The sequence below is a fragment of the Lipophrys pholis genome, assembly GCF_963383615.2.
Source record: "Lipophrys pholis genome assembly, chromosome: 16".
NCBI classification, from domain to species: domain Eukaryota; kingdom Metazoa; phylum Chordata; class Actinopteri; order Blenniiformes; family Blenniidae; genus Lipophrys; species Lipophrys pholis.
This window is the reverse complement of record NC_137634.1, coordinates 1,568,842-1,590,209: the sequence shown is the minus strand read 5'-3', so window position 1 is coordinate 1,590,209 and position 21,368 is coordinate 1,568,842. Positions and strand designations below refer to the sequence as shown.

General features: G+C 46.8%; 1 protein-coding gene across 1 annotated transcript in view; it reads left to right on the top strand.

Moving 5' to 3' along the window:
* The window catches only part of LOC308121679 (homeobox protein PKNOX2-like), an 82,471-nt gene extending 62,966 nt beyond the window's left edge, over positions 1-19,505 (top strand). Inside the window, exons 5-12 of the mRNA XM_080483069.1 lie at positions 5,154-5,325; positions 9,940-10,125; positions 10,335-10,470; positions 13,274-13,371; positions 15,644-15,763; positions 15,954-16,030; positions 17,128-17,306; positions 18,362-19,505. Of these exons, the coding sequence (XP_080339195.1) occupies positions 5,154-5,325; positions 9,940-10,125; positions 10,335-10,470; positions 13,274-13,371; positions 15,644-15,763; positions 15,954-16,030; positions 17,128-17,306; positions 18,362-18,645 (1,252 nt within the window). The 3' untranslated portion in view covers positions 18,646-19,505. The remainder of the gene's footprint in view (positions 1-5,153; positions 5,326-9,939; positions 10,126-10,334; positions 10,471-13,273; positions 13,372-15,643; positions 15,764-15,953; positions 16,031-17,127; positions 17,307-18,361) is intronic.
* Positions 19,506-21,368: the final 1,863 nt, after the last annotated feature.

Sequence of the window (21,368 nt, the reverse complement as noted above, 5' to 3'; positions counted from 1 at the left end):
ATGATCTAATCTTCAGCGTAAAAACAGGGAAACTAAAAAGAGCCAGAATAGCTGGAGTTTCCAAAAAAGAGGATAAAATAGCTAAAACTCACAAATAATTATAAATACAGTAAAAATGGTCAAACACAATGGAAATTGCTAGCACATAGTTGTTTTTTTCAGGAAAACAAAAAAAGAAAATAGATAAAGGAAAAATAAAAAAACAAAGGAAAGGGGAAATGAAAAAAAAAAGAATAATGACAAAAAGAAGAGAAGAAAACAAAAAAAGGTATTTATTTATTTGTATTTATTTTGATCTCCATTAGCTGGAGCGAGTACAGATACTCTTCCTGGAGTCAAAAACATCTAAATTAAAGAATAAGAGAAATATAGCTATTACAGCTGAAACGGCTGTTTGCATTGCAGTTTTTTTTAAAGATATTTTTTTTTAGATATTACCGTCATTTTTGGAACACCAGCCAGTTCAGGCGCCGTCTCTCCGTCGGCTGCTGACGAATCGACTGAACGTTTCTGAACGTCTCTTAGTGTCTCGGCTTCGTGGACGTGGTGGGAAGTTCTCCTCTCACCTTTTCGGCACCTTTAATTGATGCAGTAGTTTTGTCGGTTGCTCTCCTCCTTTGTTGAGCGTGTGAATGTGTTGTGTACTCTGCAGCTCTACCCACAATGCCCCTGGGTCCTCACCCTCCTCCCTGTGACAGCAGATGTCTGTGAACAGACGCGTCGTTGGTGTTTCTGCGTTTCCGCGGCGTTGCGACTGGAGAGCGGTGACTTGTGGGCAGATTTCACTCTGAACGCGCCGACGTCGACACTCAGACACGTTCCGAGCGCCGCGCCGCAGCACAATTCATAATGATAGTGAATACCGAAGGAAATAAGTCAAGACGCCCCCCCCCCCCCCCCCCTCCTCCACCCCCCCACCCCGGGCAGAGGCTCCCCCGCCCCCCACGTGACCCCCTGTTTAGTATTCCTGCCTCGTCTGGCTCGGGGAAGCGCCATTAAATTGGGATCAGGCAGATTAGAGTCTAATATAGACGACTATTAAAGGCTGCAAATGAGAGCCGAGGGTGAGAGCCCAGGCGGGGGCGCCGCCCACCTCCGACCCCCCACCCCTACCCCCACCTACGCTGAGGGGGAAATAAATCACCTGAACGCCTTGGATGGAGACGGTCACCATGTTGCTGAGGCTCCGTTCACACCACAACGGAAACGAGTGTTTCCTCAAAACGTTCCTCCCTCTGGGGGTTTGTTTACACGACGCCGGCGCTCAAGCTGGAACCTTTCTGTCCCGGTCGTTAATCAGTCCAAACGAATGTCGGGTTCTCTCTGTTTTAATGTCGATAGCGTGTTGTTCTCTGCACGGGCGTGTGGTTTTATTACTAAAACAAGCAACAGCGCCCCCTTGTGGCCCGGCAGACTAACTACACTGTTGTTCGTGTGTCTGCTGCTGGAAACCAACACTTTGTTGGTGTCGTCACTGGAAACGCCGTCGTGTAAACGAGGCCTGATCCTCGATAATAAACCTGCGTTCCTTTTGTGTCGCTGACGATTTTCTATTGAGCAAGTAAAGAAATGTTAACAACACGTTTCTACATTTACAACATTGAAATGTTTGTGTTGATGTGCAGACAGAAAGAAATGTTATAAACATGAACTAAAAGTAGAACCGAAGCGTTGCAACAACATATTAATGATCATATCAAACCTGGAATTTCCCAAAAACTTCACAGATGTAGGGACAAATTTGAGTATTAGTTGTTGATAAGTATTTGACAAACTCATTATTGCAGTTAAAGTGAAAATAGGCCGATTTAATTAGGCTAGCGTAGCAACATGCTGCATGTATTATTCCGTGTTTGTACAGTAAAAACAGAAATCTATCAATTTAAAGTGAAAGGTCAAATTCAGATACGGCTGCAGAACAGCCGAGTCCTTAATGGAGATTTTTCATGTTTGTACATTTTACCGCAGCGGATTGTGTGTCTGGTGACAACAGGACAGAATCACAACAAATCAAGAAAAAACACTAAAAACAGACACGCGTGATCGGAAACACAAACAATCGTGTTTGGATCAGATTCAAAGAAGAGACGGGGTTCTGTTATTGAGAAGCACAAACACATGAACCTAATCTACTTGAGTATTTTTCAGAAGTTTGATCTTCGTACTCTAAAGCAGGGGTCTCAAATACTGCGAAAGTATAACGTTATTGGAGTGAAGTGAGAGTAAACGTTGTGACGTTGTCTTTACTTACTTGGGGAAGTTCATGTACTTTAAAGGTTTGTTGGCTGGAAGAACGGGACACAACACATCTTTTGCAAGTAGTATAAGTTCAGTGGACAATAGTTTTGGTTTCACGGTAGACAACATTGGGTATTGGCTCGATAAGCACATCTTTTCCACTAATTAATCCGTTAAAGTTGAGCTTTTATTGTGAAATCACCCAATGGGTAAACCATGGCAGGAGGACACCTCACACAGAACCCTCTTCACTCCTGGTTACCCACCCACAACTAGTAAACCAAACTAAACTAGATGAACTAACCAACTACATGAACAAAGCAACAAAAACACAACACAATCATTACCAACACTACAAACCTAATATAACCCCAATAATCACGTCTAACACCCGACGTACAGAAACTCCCATGATGCACTGCAGCGATCACAGAGCGGATCGCTGCAGTGCATCAGGGGAGTTTCTGTACGTCGGGTTTTAGCTGTTGTTGGGGGTTATTTTAGTAGTTAGTTAAGTAGTAGTTAGTTAATTCATCTAGTTTAGTTTGGTTTATTAGTCAGGGTGCTCTTGATGATTGGTGAGTGTCAAAGTAAAATCTTATACCGTCACATATTTCATTAAAGAGTTTCCATGTATTTGACTTTGCTTGACAGTTTAAAGATCATGAGACTGATGTGATTTCCTGTTCTTTCATGATGACGTGCCATATCCCACTATACATTGATCATGGAAGTAAACTTCCACTAATATCAGAATCCTCTCAGACTTGATGCTCTGCAGCTCGAGGGACTAAAAAGCTGCTGGTTCCCGACTCCTGTTCTAGACATTCTGAGAGACTCAACTGCTTCTTCTCTTAAGATGTGGCTCAGATTTGTGACAAGAAGTGCAGGCAAGAGAAACCGTGTTCAGAAGAGCCGTTCATCATCTTCATTCAAGGTTCCAGTCATGTTCAGAAGAAATCATTAAAACTCTTAAGAATGACGTTTCAGGATTTGTTGTACAACTTTTCTTTTGTGGGATCTGATGCGGCCCAGCCTCACCCAGACTCAGCCTCACCCACACTCTGCCTCACTCAGACTCTATCTCACCCAGACTCTGCCTCACTCAGACTCCATCTCACCCAGACTCTGCCTCACTCAGACTCTATCTCACCCAGACTCTGCCTCACCCAGACTCTGCCTCACTCAGACTCTATCTCACCCAGACTCAGCCTCACCCAGACTCTGCCTCACTCAGACTCTGCCTCACCCAGACTCTGCCTCACTCAGACTCTATCTCACCCAGACTCTGCCTCACCCAGACTCTGCCTCACTCAGACTCTATCTCACCCAGACTCTGCCTCACTCAGACTCTATCTCACCCAGACTCTGCCTCACTCAGACTCAGCCTCACCCAGACTCAGCCTCACCCAGACTCTGCCTCACCCAGACCCAGCCTCACCCAGACCCAGCCTCACCCAGACTCTGCCTCACCCAGACTCTGCCTCCAGCGGCCCCCGGGTACATTGAGTTTGAGACCCCTGATCTAAAACATTCACTAACTAGAGCTACACTCGGTAGAGCTGCGTTGACTGTAACGTGACCCTGCCGGCCGCTGCTCCGGGGAACTCATGTGACTGACATTCCTGATAACAGGCAGATGGTAACAATGTCGGCGGCGCCGCCGTCACTGGACCGTGTCCGATCCACTTACTGATCTTTTTTTTAATGCGGGGCTGAAGCGCTGGATGTTCAGCTTGTCCTTTCAGGAATGTCACGGCGCCGCCGCGCTATTAGAGCCGGTGTTACTGTACGTCTTGGATTCTTCTCTCATTCAGACCCATTAACGTGTCTGCACATCGTAACGTCTTGTAACGGAGGCTAATTACCACATCGCCAGACCTCTGGGGATCTGGAACAGACTGAATGTACTGGATCCACGTGCTGCAGGGCAGAAGCCTCGTCTTCATTCCTCCTGGATGTTTGGAGGATGTTTCAATAACTTAGTAAGAAATTAGAGCCGAGTCATTTAGTGTTTGTCCACACTGGTGTCCACCCAGCTGCTGTGTGAGACAAAGAATGGACATGATGTCGGATCATCAACATAACATCGTGTCAGAATTACTCATTAGTTCATTTAATTTAAATTTATATTTCGGACATACTCCAAATCATCATCCAGTCACTCCAGAGAGTCAATAAGTAACAACAGAACAATATAATCAGGTTGCATGTCAGAAAAGGAGTTGTTGATTCTCTGACTCGTTTTGTCCCTCTGCAGACACCTGCAGCTGGACTCGTCCTCTGACCTGTGCTCTGACTATTTCTTTGACTCGATCTATGACTCAATATTTGACTCGATCTCTGACTCGTTCTCTGACCCGTGCTCCGACTCGTCCTCCGACTCGTCCTCTGACTCGTCCTCTGACTCGTTCTCTGACTCGATCTCTGACTCATTCTTTGACTCGATCTCTGACTCGTCCTCTGACTCGATCTCTGATTCATTCTTTGACTCGATCTCTGACTCGTCCTCTGACCCGTGCTCTGACTCGTTCTCTGACTCGTCCTCTGACTCATTCTCTGACTTGATCTCTGACCCGTGCGCTGACTCGATCTCTGACTCGTTCTCTGACTCGATTTCTGACTCGTTCTTTGACTCGATCTCTGACTCGTCCTCTGACTCGATCTCTGACTCATTCTTTGACTCAATCTCTGACTCGTCCTCTGATCCGTGCTCTGACTCGATCTCTGACTCGTCCTCTGACTCGTCCTCTGACTCGATCTCTGACTCATCCTCTGACTCGATCTCTGACTCGTCCTCTGACTCGTCCTTTGACTCAATCTCTGACTCGTCCTCTGACCCGTGCTCTGACTCGATCTCTGACTCGTCCTCTGACTTGTTCTCTGACTCGTTCTCTGACTCGTTCTCTCCGCAGACACCCGCTGTTCCCGCTGCTGGCCTTGCTGTTTGAGAAGTGTGAGCAGGCCACGCAGGGATCCGAATGCATCACGTCGGCGAGCTTCGACGTGGACATCGAGAACTTTGTGCACCAGCAGGAGCGAGAACACAAACCTTTCTTCAGCGAGGACCCAGAGCTGGACAATCTGGTGAGCCAAGCAGGGGAAACAATCGTTTAGTCGTGTCTGGATTAGAGCCGCCTCTCTGGTCAGGGCTTGTTTCAGGTGATAGCGCCCCCAAACAGCAGCTGCTGTAATTGCGTGATGTTTTCCAGGCGGTTTGCACCACAACAAGCAGTAATTACAGGTTTGGACGTGGAGGATGCTGATGGTGGTCCCTAACAAACGAGGGGGAGGAGTCCAGGCCGGACAAAGACGGAGACACCAGATGAAGAAACAGGAGAATAAAGCACTGCGCTCTGGTCATTACAGGACTGGTGATGGTCGACCCACGAGTGCTGAACAGTCAATTAACCTGCGTCTGTGTGTTTTATGAGGCGCTGGGTGCAGACGGCCCTCCCTCAGGGCACTAATTCTTCCCCGGGGCAGTAATGTAGCGCCGGGCCTGTCCGGCTGCGATGGGCGCAGGAGGTACCGGCCCTTCCATTAAGCGAAGGCAGTTTGATGAGCTGATTTATCTCCTCCTTGGACCAGCACTCTCCTGACCGTCAGGTCGACCTTGGCTGTGACTTTGAGGGAGAAGCTGCTGCGAATCTGGTTTGGTGGCGTTCAAATTCATTCTAGAATCTGGATTAAACCTCCTGGAGAACATCACGCAGTTACACCCGCTGCTGGTTTGGGGGCGCTGTCGCCACAAACAAACACTGAGCGGAGAGGAAGTAAAGAAGAAACACTGCTCATTGATTGGTCCGGACCGAAAGAGGAAGTCCCGCCGCTTTAGCCCGTGGTGGCTAGGCTAGTTAGCTTGTGGCTAATGGATAGCTCTGCTCTACTTCCTCCTTCCACCCACGTTTCCATAGAGACCAGAGATCCAGTTCAGAGTTCAGAGTTCGTGTTCGAGACGCCAAAATATTTTTTTCCAGAAACTCCCTAAAGAACTCTGGTCCGGATCAAACAGGGGAATGTGAACGTGCCCTCATTGTCACACTAAAAACTACTCCATAACATAAAAGAAGAAAAGAATAGATAAAACTACATATATATTAATAATAATAAAACTATAAATAAATCAAATAAAAGAATAAAAGGAAAAGGAAAATTGAAAATAGAAAAAAATGTTTAATAAAAAGAAAATTAACAAATCCATGAAAAAAGAGGGAAAAATCAAAAAAATGGCCACAAAAGCTACAAATATAAAATAATATATCAAAATTTTTTGGCACTTAAGGAATGTACCCTTAGTTTTTGTATGTACGGCGATTTTACTTTATTTTATTTGTTTTTTTACTTAATTTCAGATAATTAACACGTTTTTCGTCTCCAGATAAATTTCATTTGATGTAAATTCCTGAAAACGGTTAGTTTTGCCATAAAGGTTGCAGACTGCTCTGCCAGGTGATTTACCTGCAACCAGCTGTTTCCTAGCAACACTCCTCCAATGAAAGCTTCAGTTTTAACTTCCTCTCTTCAGGCTGCTGCTGCTGCTGCTTTTATCCAGATGCTGTAAAGAGTAGGGAGCGTGAGGAGTTGTGCTTGTACATTGTGTATTTAAAGTAATTTATTATGTATATATTTAGATTTTCATATATGGTCAAACATCTGATTTTGATGCGACCATAAGACCATTAAGACCAAAAATAGAATTATTTTGTCTTTTGGAATAGAATGAATGTCCATCCATTATTTCTCATATTTTTAACAATATCCTTCCATAATTATGATTTTACTTTTTTATATTTATTCTATAATATATATAATAAATTATGTAGAAAAATATATGTAATTTATTCATAGCTTTTTATTCACATAATTAGTCTTAATGTAATAGTTCTAACAAGTTGAAATAAATTGATTATTGAAAAAGTGAAAGCTAAAAAATATGTATTATTTATGGGGAAGGGAATTAATAATTCTTCCTCCTCCCTTTCAGACTTGCAACCTAATTATATTCACTGTTTATTGGTGTGCACTTTTGACTTTGATATTTGATTTTCAGCATGTCCCAAATGAAGAAGTAAAATAAGAAATGAAAATGGAGAAAAATAAATAAATAAATAAAATCTTCAGAAGTTTAAAAAATTGAGTTTTTTTGGGTTTTTTTAAGGGATTTTTGCTGTTTTTTTGCTCATTTTGCTCATTTTAGAAATTTTTAAAACCCATTTTAAGCCAAGTCCTTTGAAAATGACCTTTTGTGTGTAAATAAAATGAAAACCAGATGAAACGTTTAATTAGGTTTCATTTTGTGAAAGGTTCAGGGAGCCACTGCAGAAGACCTAAGAGCCACATGTGGCTACAGAACCACAGGTTGCAGAACCCAGAACCCAGAAATGGACCCTCAGGAAGACGTCGGCCGTCTTCCAGCCAAACCTCAAGTCTTTCTGTTTGACGCGAAAAATCCTGGCGATCAAAACGGAGCCGTTGGCTTTAATTAGCTTTCAGGTTGAGACGTTACACAGTAAATCTTTAGCAGGCGACCGTTCAGGAACCCACTTCAGAGGGTAAACGGAACCTTTCTGTTCGGTTCAAACAGGAAGCGCCTGCAGCTGAGACCATCTGAGACGCTCACCAAACCTTCAGGACTCCAGGAGACGTTTCGTCCTCGTCCACCACATCAGATTAATCTCAACCACAAAACTCTGAACACATCAAACGTGTGATTAACGGAGTTCTCACGCATCCCGCCTCCCTTAAACCGCCTTTAAATCAATTCTTCAAATGTATTATTAGAACAACATTGTGCAGTTGTAAAGTGCTGGTACTCAATAGTAAATGTACAAAGTAAATATCAGTGTCTGTTGCTCCTCAGTTATAAAAGCCAGCTTGTTATGCTGGTGTGTCTGAAGGTAAATAGATTGAATTGGTAGATTGATAATGAGGTAAATTGATTGAAGGGGATGCAGCTCAAGTTAGAACAGGAAGTATTCTACTGAAATACACACTAAATACACAACCCCTGTACAGACATGTCACTGCTGTCATTGTGACCCCGTCTTGTCAGCAGGACAAGTCTTTTGTTTGAGCGCCGCAGGCCACAAAACCTTCCCGTCAGCCGTTCAATGATCTCCAGAACTCCACGCCGCCGCCTCCGTCTGTTGCTTTCTGCTTGGGGAGGACGGAGGATGAAAGGATTACAGCTCCCCTGCATGCCTGCAATCTATATGCATCTGTGGAACATTAAAATTGAATGTCACTCCCGGCTCATCAATAAAGCCGACCGCTGCGTCTCACGTCTCCTCCTCACGTCTTCTTAAAACCGACTCGTCTGTGAGCTCGTCTTTTCAACCTGGTTTCACTGAACGGGAATATCAGCACAAACGTTAGGAATCAATGTGAGCTGATGGATTCTAACACTGAAGGAAGATTCCAAAGGAGAAACCATGAAAGATCTTCTATTTTTAGTGACTTTAATTAACATGGAGGTAAAGAGAAGGATTTCTAATGTTCCGTATGAGGAGGAGACTGACCTGCTGTCCTCGGACAAGTTAGAGACAAACTACACTGTCTGGGTCTGACTTTATTTAGCCATCAGGACTCTCCATCAGTCCAGCCATCCACCTTTTGTCTCCCGATCGTTTCAGCTTGTAGGGAAACAGCTGAACAGCCAATCAATGATGTCAGCAGGTCGATGGACACTCAGTCCCCAGAAGAGAAACGCTGGAGTTGATGTTCTTGGTTTGGTGACTCCGAGTCAAACACACTGTGAACTAACTGCTTTTACCCTCAACAACCTGCGCTGATGTACGAAATAATCCCACCGGAAGCCGTCTGGCAAGAGTCTGTTTGACCACTCGTGTTGATTCACATCTCATTGGCCTTTGGACTGAACGTTTTCGTTCACGCTGCATTTTCAGAGCGGCTCGATCAGAAAGGAAAACGCCATGCAATTACCACAGCTACTGGTTAGGGGGCGCTGTCGCCACAAGTGAACACTTACCAGAGAGGAAGCAAAGAAACGAGGTTCATTGATTGGTCCGGATTGAAAGCGGAAGTCCCGCCCCTTTATCCAAAAAATAGAACTGAATAAAGCAAATGCAGAACTTAAGTCCAGAACACGAGGTGCTTCACGCTGTAGGAAAAAGAAAAAGTCACATACTTTACATAGAAACTCATTATGGACCTTGTAAAGACGACAGATGGAAATTAGATTTGTGCTAAATCTGCTCAGACATCTTTTTAATGTCCACATTGTCCTTTAAATACACATATTTAAAAAAATAAGAGAAGAAAAAGTATTCAGAGTAGGAACTATTAGAACAACAACATCAAATTAAACAAAAGCTGGTCGTTTTAGGAAAATGGACCTTTTCCAGTTCTCCCAGGATTTGTTAGATTATTAGATTCCCTCCATTCCAAAGAAAGGTGACATCACCCCCCCCCCCCCCCCCCCCACCCCCCCAGGTCTCTGTTCAGACGTTTTCCCTCAACACTCTCAGTAAATCGTTAACATTGGTCTTTGTTGATGTGGACTGGAGCAAACCGAAAAGAGACTTCATTCCAGTCGGTGTTCCTCCTTGTGGGTTGAAAATCTTTTAAAAGATGACGGTGATTTCTGTGTTTGTGTGATGACTTGATGACGTGATGACGTGATGACGTGAAGGCGAGCGGCGTGCTGACGGCTCAGGTGCCCCTTTCCCTGTGTGTCAGATGGTGAAGGCCATCCAGGTGCTGCGGATCCACCTGCTGGAGTTGGAGAAGGTCAATGAGCTCTGCAAGGACTTCTGCAACCGCTACATCACCTGCCTCAAGACCAAGATGCACAGCGACAACCTCCTGCGTAACGACCTGGGAGGACCCTACTCCCCGACACACACCAGCCTCAGCATGCAGCAGGTCAGTCCTGCCCCGCCGCCGCCGCCCCTCCCCCCGAACCCCCCCCCCCCCCCCCCCACCCCCCACCCCCCACCCCCCACTCCCCCCCAGCTCACTCTTCCCACGACACCAGCTGTCATTTACCAGCAGGGAGAAGATGCTGTGGGGAGTTTTTCACTCGAGCGCAGAGCCCCCTCCTCACCAGTGTCTCCCTCTGTGATCCCCCCCAGGAACTAATTCAGACCTCCTCTCCATCCATGACCTCTGTCTCCAGCTCTGTTAACCCTGCGGGGATTGTGGTGCCCGCCGGGGGGCTCCAACAGGGCAACGTCGCCATGACAACCATCAACTCCCAAGTGGTATCAGGTGAGCATCACGACACACACGACGATGGAAACACGACCAACCTGACGCACGTTAAGAACGTCTTAATGGATCGTCTTGAACTTTCTCCAGTTTGTTCAGATAAAAATCTAATTTATCACCTTTACAGGCGACAGACATTTTAATCACATGACAAGGCTTTAACCTGACATTGATCCTGTGATTTCATCTCCTCTTTGTGGTTCTTCATATTTCCATTTAACATCCTAATAGCCATTTTCATGGAGGGCCCCCTTGTGGTCATGTTGAAGAAAACAGGAAATCTCAGGATGTCCAGAGATTAAAGTAATAAAACTGTAATCTATAAGCAGGTACATCTGGCTGTTGGTACGGTCAGTTCACAAAGTGTCTCTCACTTATTGTCTTCTGGATTATAATCGTGTCGTTCTGATACATCAGCTCATTCAGTCAGTCAGAGGAGGAAGATGCTCTATAATCTGGATGTTAGAGGAGGAAGACGCTCTATAATCTGATATAGAGGAGGAAGATGCTCTATAATCTGGATGTTAGAGGAAGACGCTCTATAATCTGATATAGAGGAGGAAGATGCTCTATAATCTGGATGTCAGGGGAGGAAGATGCTCTATAATCTGGATGTTAGCGGAAGACGCTCTATAATCTGATATAGAGGAGGAAGATGCTCTATAATCTGGATGTCAGAGGAGGAAGATGCTCTATAATCTCATGTTAGAGGAGGAAGATGCTCTATAATCTGGATGTTAGAGGAGGAAGATGCTCTATAATCTGATGTTAGAGTAGGAAGATGCTCTATAATCTGGATGTTAGAGGAGGAAGATGCTCTATAATCTGATGTTAGAGTAGGAAGATGCTCTATAATCTGGATGTTAGAGGAGGAAGATGACAGCAGCACTGAGCGGCGGTCTCCGTCTCCGGTCCTGACTGTCCCCTGTCCGACATGTTTCATATCTTTCTTGGTGTTTCTGAGCAGCGAGGTGATGACATCATCATTAGAATCAGCAGCGACACTAAAGCATGCAGGACAGGAAATCTCCAGAACCGGACCCGGCACCAGACCAGCTGCTGCAGACGTTCATGCTGGTTCCAAGGGGAAACCGTCAGGTTGTTGTGAAAGAGGCTGAATAGAAGCAGAGGAGTCGGGGTGAGACTGCTGGACGATGCCGAGCAACGGAGGAACGGAACCAGGAAGACAAGGAACCAGGAAGACAGGGAACCAGGAAGACAAGGAACCAGGAAGACAGGGAACCAAGAAGACAAGGAACCAGGAAGACAAGGAACCAGGAAGACAAGGAACCAGGAAGACAGGGAACCAAGAAGACAAGGAACCAAGAAGACAAGGAACCAGGAAGAAAAGGAACCAGGAAGACAAGGAACCAGGAAGACAAGGAACCAGGAAGACAAGGAACCAGGAAGACAGGGAACCAGGAAGACAGGGAACCAGGAAGACAAGGAACCAGGAAGTTAAGAAACCAGGAAGACAAGGAACCAGGAAGACAAGGAACCAGGAAGCCCCAAGAGGAAACGCTGAGACGCTTTGGGCCAAATTCCCCTGCCCTCTAAACTCTTAGGTCAAGCCTCAGTGTTGATGTCACTGGTAATCTGGTAATCTGGTAATCTCACTCATCCAGTCGTCTCACGTCCTGAATCGCAGCTCGGAGCGAATCGCCTTCAAATCCGATTCTGGATCTTAAAACAAGGCTAACAGTTAGCCGTAGCTAACCAGGTATCGCTACTGCTACCTGCTGCTTTTACCAGAGGAGGATTTATGATATTGATCTCCTGTGGTGACGACAATCAAACCTCACGTTTTGTTGTGCGCCCCCTTGTGGAAGATTCTGGTTTGAACAAAGAGCCCAAAGTAAAGAAATCTCTTTCAAACTCCACATTTTCAGTTTCAACTGAGGTCCAACACCAATAAACATGTTTTAAGAAGGAAAACTGGGATTTCCAGCTGACCACTTCTTTAAATCCCCTGATGGGCTCTTTCAGCAGGACCCTGCCTCGTGGTCTCCGGTCTGAGATGTTGACTCGGCCTCCAAGTTCCCCGGATCCAAATCCTGTAGAGGAAATGTGGAGGTCCAGCCTCTGGAGAGGCTTCACGGTCCGGTGGAGTCCACACCTCCATGACTTCAGGCTGTGCTCTTCAGAAAAACAAGGATCGATGATATACTAGGCAGAGACCAGTTAGAAGAATCCCGCTGAGAAAAGGCATTAAAGCTCTGTGGCGCCCCCCAGAGGGACTCAGCCAGCGCCACTGGAAACCAGGGTCTGATTGGTGGAGATCGTTAGAACGATGGACTTTAGAACCGAGCTGGAACTCTCTGTTTTCAATATTTCTCATAATCCTGAGTTTTAAAGGTGTTTTGTGTCGGGCGCTCGCAGGGCGTCTGTTCTCTTCACGGAGAGCTTCCCTTCTTTTTTCTAATGTCAAGCCTGTACAGTGAAATGTTAATCCTGCCCTCTGGAAATCCCTTTTAACCTAAAATAAATCAATGCCTGCGCCTTTGATCACGACACAGTGAAGAGCTCAAACAGACTGCGATAAGAGCGTCTTGATCAAGGCTAATTAATCCAGCAGCAAAAACACCCCCCTCCTCCCGCCGTCTTCTCTTCCTGGGTGAAAGGACATTAACGCACCTTGAATTTAATCATTTGGTCTCTTGTTTGCCTGCGTTTTGATTGCACGGCTGACAAGAGGTAGTTAATGCGGCGGCGGCGGTGTGGGCATGAAGCCGCCGCCGCCGCCACCGGCGGCCGCTGCTGGAGCCACTTCATTCATACTCATGGCGGCAAATTATCCCCTCAGGTGGGACCCTGTACCAGCCGGTTGCCATGGTGACATCACAGGGGCAAGTGTTAACGCAGGCGCTGCCGCCGGGAACCATCCAGATCCAGAACTCCCAGGTAAATAACGTCTGTTTGTTTTATTTCTAAACTGGGGTCCGGTAGGCCGAGCCCCCCTCCCCCCCAAACCCCCCACGCTTCACCCCCCCCCCTTCCTCCCACACACCTCCCACCGCCTCAATTTGTTCTTATTAAAAAGGCCTCTTCACATCTGAGCGAACCCCCTCCAGGTGCCTTTTCATTGTCTCGCTCTGAACACGGCCCCCCGCTGTCAGACAAAATGGAAATTGTTTATTCCCCCGACGCGGAGCGAGCTTTCTGATGGCGTCAGGTTCGACTGCAGATAAAAGCCATGTGAGGACTCTCTTCAGGAAGCAGAAACTCCTCCACGCTCTCACGTTCTGTCTCTTTTATTTATTCCTCAACATCCTGACAGAGCGAACGGAAGAGACGGATCAATTATCACGAGCAGGAAATCATGGTTTCATCTCTGTTACATCGTGACACGAGGACACCTTTCAGATTTTCAGATTTGAGCTTTTTGTCGCCTGTAAATGTTTCCTGTCATTATGAATGAGCCTTCCACCACAGTGATTGATGCTCAGCATCATCTGGCCAACTGAATTATGATATATGACTATTATGACAATAAAGGTGGAGCAGGTCGAATCTCCGTTATACCACTTTTGTGCATGAGGGGGCAGTAATGAGCCCTTGCATTTTAGCCCATTTAAAAGCCTCCCGAAGTTTTCAGAAGTAAAGATATTAGGCAGGAAAATTCAGATATTTCGTCAGAGATTTTAACCAGGTTCTCTTTTAGATGTTTTAACAAATTTAATGGATAAATCTAACCCTAACCCTAATACATACATACATACAAGCCATTTAATGAATAAATATACGCGGTCAAAAACTCGTCATCTTCCTCCATTATGTCACACAGTGAAGATTCTGGCAGTTACTATAAATATAAAATACTACTTACCCCCAATATAAACACTCACACTTATAATCAGCCTCAGAATAATAATGATTGCTAAGCCCCGCCCCCTTTCCCAGCTGGTTTGTCAGTGATTGATGGAGGTCAGACTGACCGACAGAAGGAACAGATGGAAGGAGAGTAAATCTTCTCCCTCGACTGTCCAGGTCCAGGTCCAGGTCCTCCACAGAACCAGATGTCCTGTCCTTTCACCACTGGCTGGTCCAAGGTCTAGAAGAACTCTGGTGTTTCCCACAAAGGGGCTCTGGACTATGACTCTAGTTAATGTAGAACCCCAACATCCACTGTCTCCACCTCCTCCCTGGACCAGGACTGGAACAGGTTTCCTCTGGTTCTTTTGGTTCCTCTGGTCTGTCTGGTCCAACACCACCTCCTGATGCGTTCCACTGCAGAAGACACTCAGATTCCTTCACTGACTTTCAGAACGTTAAAATGATGACGAAAAAACCAGACTGATTCCTCTGCCCTCACCTTTGAACCCTCACTGTTGACCCCTCACCGTTGATCCCTCACTGTTGACCCCTCACTGTTGATCCCTCACCGTTGACCCCTCACCGTTGATCCCTCACTGTTGACCCCTCACCGTTGATCCCTCACTGTTGACCCCTCACCGTTGACCCCTCACTGTTGATCCCTCACCGTTCATCCCTCACTGTTGACCCCTCACTGTTGATCCCTCACCGTTCATCCCTCACTGTTGATCCCTCACTGTTGACCCCTCACCGTTCATCCCTCACTGTTGACCCCTCACCGTTGATCCCTCACTGTTGACCCCTCACCGTTGACCCCTCACTGTTGATCCCTCACCGTTCATCCCTCACTGTTGACCCCTCACTGTTGACCCCTCACCGTTGACCCCTCACCGTTGACCCCTCACTGTTGACCCCTCACCGTTGACCCCTCACCGTTGACCCCTCACTGTTGACCCCTCACCGTTGACCCCTCACTGTTGATCCCTCACTGTTGACCCCTCACCGTTCATCCCTCACTGTTGATCCCTCACTGTTGACCCCTCACCGTTGACCCCTCACCGTTGACCCCTCACTGTTGACCCCTCACCGTTGACCCCTCACTGTTGATCCCTCACTGTTGACCCCTCACTGTTGACCCTACAACAATAGTTTAAACTGTCGTTGCTCTAATTCCGTTGCCATGGTGACACTTCAGGAGGTGTTTCTGCCCTCAGCACTGGGAAAAAGAAAGGATAGGTAATTGGTAGTCTGCCTTTGTTTCCGTGGCAACAATAACTAAGACCTTCACATCCCGCTCTTCTTTACCCCCTCCTCTCTTTCTTCCTCTCTCCCCCTCTCCTCCCTCCCTGGTGGTCTGAAGGTAAACGTCGACCTTTCGTCCCTGTTGGACAGCGAGGACAAGAAGTCCAAGAACAAGAGGGGGGTCCTGCCCAAACACGCCACCAACATCATGCGCTCCTGGCTCTTCCAGCACCTCATGGTGAGCGACCGGGCGACTGGGCCCCGAGCACCGGGTAATAGGGCCCCCGGGGGGGGGGGGGGGGTTAACCGGGTGATAGGGCCCTGGGGGGCCCGGGTGACTGGTTCCCGGGCAGCATCCTGAAAGCACGTGACATCGTAGCAGAACGACGTTAATGCAGGAACGTAAAAAATGTTTCCTCCTCATCCAGCACCCGTATCCCACCGAGGACGAGAAGAGGCAGATCGCTGCTCAGACGAGTCTCACCCTGCTGCAGGTCAACAACTGGTAAGACCACCTGTCTCCTTCTAGACTCCCCCATTACCTCCCCCCAACTCCCCCATGAATCCCCCCCAACTCCCCCATTACCTCCCCCCAACTCCCCCATGACCTCCCCCCTAACTCCGCCGTGACCCTCACCCCCCATTCTGACAAAGTCCTGCTGACCCTGAATCTGGAGGAAGAGTCTCTTCCTCCCCAGTACATTTGTGACACTGTGGCGCCCCCTGCTGGTCATTTACTTCAAGTACAAACATGATGCCAAAAAAGTTGGGACAGGTCTTAAAACATTTCATTCCCAACAAAACATCAGATGTCATTTCATTAAAAGTTGAAGTTCAGATGTTTCCTTCCACTTTAAAAGCTGTTTGAGTCTAAAGTCGTCGTGTTTCACTGAATATTTAATATGTGGATGTTTTAAAACCCACAATGTTCGTGTTTAGAGCGATCAGCGTTAAGATCAGAGAGAACTGTTCATATCGACGTCTCTCGTCCTCAGACCTTTTGGTTTTCTTCTTCTCTTCAGGACTCATGACGCCTTTCACATTTCACACAAACTCATAAAGCCAATTTAATCTGGATTAATGAAATTACAGCATAATAATCTGCAAAGAACCAGGACCTGAATGTTTTATTGTAAAGAACATCTGGTTGAGTTTAGTTAGTTTAGTTGAGTTCTGCTTGTTTAGTTTAGTTTATCTTAGTTTAGTTCAGTTTAACTAAGTTCAGTTTAGTTTAATTCAGTTCAGGTTAGTTTAGATTAGTTTAGTCTATGTTAGGTTAGATTAGGTTAGTTTAGTTAAATCCGTCATTTTACAACAAAACCTGAAAATGTTGAAAGGGTGTGACTTTGCTGTTAAAGAAGGTAAATTGATGATGAAGAGGATGGTAAATTGATGATGAAGAATCCGAGGAGGATCATCACGGAGGCGTCCTGCAGAGACTTCAGCTCCTCCAGACAGTGAAACTTTGTGGTCGTGACGTTGTGGAGTTTTTATATTTCTCCTGAAGCTCGTCACCCTGGGATCATTAGAAGTTCTTCTGTCTCCAGGATTCTAAAGAACGTCTCGGTGTTCCTGTGTTCTCCCCTGGTTCCTCTCTCTCAGGTTCATCAACGCTCGCCGGCGCATCCTGCAGCCGATGCTGGACGCCAGCAACCCCGACCCGGCTCCCAAAGCCAAGAAGATGAAGTCCCAGCACCGGCCCACTCAGCGCTTCTGGCCCGACTCCATCGTGGCCGGAGTCCTGCAGACACACAGATCGCAGAGCGCCAACAACTCCGACAGTAAGAGAGGACAACATTGCTGGTCTCCACCAGGGGGCACTGTGCACTCTTCGTGGGTCAGGTTGAGGTTCCTGGGTGGGGGTGGGGGTGGGGTTAGTGGATGAACATATTTGCAGGTAAATTCACATCAAATGTAGCTTCCTGCTTATAAAATCAGCAGTGGATGAAATGTTTCACACCTTTGGCGGAAATTTGCTTCAGTTTTTGGTCTTCAGGTACAAAAATTGTAAAGTTTAAACTGATAATCCGTAACTCTGCTCTGACGCTCATGATCACACTGCTGCTCCCCGTAAGCCTGGTTTCCACTGCAAAGCATGTGCTGGCAAGGTACGGTACGTTATGGTACAGTATGGTACTGTATGGTACAGTACGGTACTGTATGGTACAATATGGTACTGTATGGTACAGTATCGTATTGTACGGTACGTTATGGTACAGTATGGTACTGTATGGTACAATATGGTACTTTATGGTACAGTATGGTACTGTACGGCACAGTATGATACTGTACAGTACAATATGGTACTGTATGGTACAGTATCGTATTGTACGGTACGTTATGGTACAGTACGGTACAGTATGGTACCGTACAGTACGTTATGGTATGGTACGGTACTTTATGGTACAGTATGGTACTGTACAGTACAATATGGTACTGTATGGTACAGTATCGTATTGTACGGTACGTTATGGTACAGTATGGTACTGTACAGTACAATATGGTACTGTATGGTACAGTATCGTATTGTACGGTACGTTATGGTACAGTATGGTACAGTACGGTACCGTACAGTACGTTATGGTATGGTACGGTACTTTATGGTACAGTATAGGACAGCACGGTATTGTACCTTAAGGCAAAGCGTACCCAGAAACAACTCTGTTGCACGGCTCCCCGGCAGAAAGTACGGTTAAAATGCAGGTGTATCCCCGCCATGTATCTGCCCCCCCTTTCCAAACCCCCTCCCCTGTGTCTGCCACCCCTCTCTAACCCCCTCCCCTGTGTCTACGCCCCCCCCTCTCCAAACCCCCCTCCCCTGTGTCTGCCCCCCCAGACCCCCTGAGCATGGACAGCCTGCAGTCGCTGTCGTCCGACTCGGCCACGCTGGCCATGCAGCAGGCCATGCTGGGAGCCGACGACTCCATGGACGGAACGGAGGAGGAGGACGAGGAGGACGAAGAGGAGGAGGAAGAGGAGGAGGAGGAGGGGATGGAGGAGGAAGAGGAGGAGGAGGAGGACGGCGAGGAGGAGCAGGACAGGGGCAGGCAGCTGTCGGGCCGGGGCGGGGGCGGGGGGCGGAGGGATGCGAGCATGGAGCACCCGGAGGAGCTGGACTAGTCCAGCAGGGGGAGCTGTGTGAACTTTGACCTCGGCTGTCAGCGGAGCCTCGGCGAGCTCGCCGCCGCCGCGGGACTCTGCGGAGCGTTTGGGGGCGTGCGAGGTCTTCATCAGGACGGACGTGTTGAGCAGTTTGTTCCCTCGCGGCGAGCAGAGCGACAGGAAGCACATTTTATACCGGCGAAGACGAAACAGACTGAAGACATGGCTGCTTTCTGATGAGGACGTTTTTAACCATTTTTAGAGCAGTGAAAGATTTTGGATGAGATATTTTCAGGAGAAAATGAAGAGTACTTTCACATGAATGAGCGTTTTTGACTGTGTGCTGATCGGCCTCCATGTTATCTTAATCTGCTTCCTGTAAGAACAGGAAGTTAAAACAATCCCTCCGTTGTGAAGCCAAACCACATGAAAGCTGCTCGTTCTCCTCAAATTACTTAGTTTCTCCTCCCAGAACCTCGAGTCTGTTGATTTAGAATCATTTGAAATGAGCACAAACTGCAGAACGACAGCGACGCGGCAGGAGGGGCGGAGCTTTGACCGCTGGAGTCGTTTATCGTCTCCGGTTAGCGAATTCCTCCAATCAGAAACACAGACCTGACGGAGGCGGAGCCTCGTCTCAGTGGACGACGCCGAGGTCTGAAGCGTCTCGGTCTTAAATCAAAGTCCAGGATATTCCTCCCATGGATATTGTACGATGACACGTGTTCAGATCCAAGCAGTTCACACTCAACGTTCACATTCAGCACATTAATGTCGGTTCTGTGACGGATTTTTAAATGTTTTGTCGCCTTCGCAGTGAAATGAAGGACTTTTCTTATTAAAGTTCTTCTCCCAGAATCCAAGCGGGAAAAATGACAAATGTCGGATCCAGTTATCGTTCATGTTCATCTCTAATACGTCGCCAGAACCTTCCTGAAGGGAATTCCTCTTCAAACTTATTAAACACGCTTTAATATTTCACGAAAGACACGCGGGTTTGTTGACATTTTAGCGTCACTGAAAAAAGATTAACGGTCGGTGTCGCCACATTTCGGGCCTTGAAAATGGTCCTTGAGAAAATCTGGATTATTTTCAGGCTAAATCGGTCGAATGTTGATATTTCCCCCCACGTTGGATTTCCCAGAATCCTTTGCGGCAGGTTTCCCAAGTTGGCGTCAGTCAGGAAACATAAACAGTTTGATGGATGAAATTCCTGGTCTGTCTGTAAACATCTGGACTTTATTGTGAAGGATTTAGGAAACGGCAGGATGAAACGAGTGGAGGTCTGGTGTTGCTTTATTCTCTGTGCAGAAGTGAAAACTTTAATGGGAAATATTTTTTTGGTAGAGTAACTTTAACGTGGTTCTACCTGTTAGTAAAAGCTGAGCGTGTCCAGAATAATCAAGTCAACCAATCAGTGATTGATTCAACCAATCAGATGCTTTCCGTCAGCTTCCCCTTTAAGAGCCAGGTGTACTCACACAGCAGAGCGGCGCTATAATCCCCACAAGTACTGACAAAGGTACGAACAGAAACCAACTGATGGGACTGAACCAACAGACCCGATCAGCTGCTGTCAGCAGGAACCGACGAAGGAACCACAGATCAATAAGCAGTAAAACCATCAGATTAGAACTCCAGTTCAAAACTCAACATTCCTCATTCTCATCTTATTACATCATCAAACCCTGTTTTCTCTGTCAAGGTTCCACTGAGCCAGAGGGTGACCGGTGCAAAGGTAGAATCATGACGACTTAGGCTCCGCCCACACGACAACGCGTCGTTTCTGGACGATCATCCGCACGGCGCCGCGTGTTAGGAATCTGAAAATGGTTTAGTTTTTTAAATAAAAGGTTCCAGAGGGTTTAAAACGCCGACTCAGCTTTGAGGTGTCGACGGACAAGGCGCACAGATAGTTTTGGCTCGTGTGGGCGGAGCCTGAACCTGAAACAGGAAGGCAAACAACTATGAACCGACACCAAAGCTACGAAGCTACAGAAGAACAGCTGATGGAGCCGGTTCACACGACAAAACCACCAAACCACCAAACCACCAAACCACCAAGCTTCTTTAGCTTCTGGTTGGTTTTTGATAAAAACCTTCCAGCCGATGTTCTTCAGCGTCTGTAGAAGTGATGATGTCACTGCAGGATGAGATGAAGCGTTCAGACAGGAAACATATAGGACAGAGAATAAAAGGTTTGATTTTTAAAACGTACTTTTATATCTCTGTTGGACTGTTTTATTTTGAAAATGCCTCACTTCCGTCAGCGCTCCGACCGCCGTTTAACTCCACCTTATTTTTTTTCGCACATCGTTAATCCTCATTAAGGTGTTTTCACTCGCCGTCCTGTCGGTCCACCGAAACATCACGTGGCTGAAGCCCCGTCCGAGGCGCAACAAAGGATTGGGACCGACGGTTTTACGGCTTCACACGACACGTCGCCTTCACACGACACGTCGGCTCCATACGACACGTCGGCTTCACACGTTTAGATGTTTTTGACAAACTGCGTCCGCCTGTAGGACAGCGGACGTCTAAAAGAACACACAGCACCATCTAGTGGCCTGGCATGCACACTACAGCCTCTTTCATGTTGTCATTATGAAAACGTGTCTGACCCTTCAAAATAAGATCCACAGACTTCAGGAACAAGAAGTGCTACAATCGCAAATTCTTTCTTTATTTCATTTTTGCCACCTGAAATGTCTTTCCAAAAGGGCTCTCGCTGGGTTTAATTT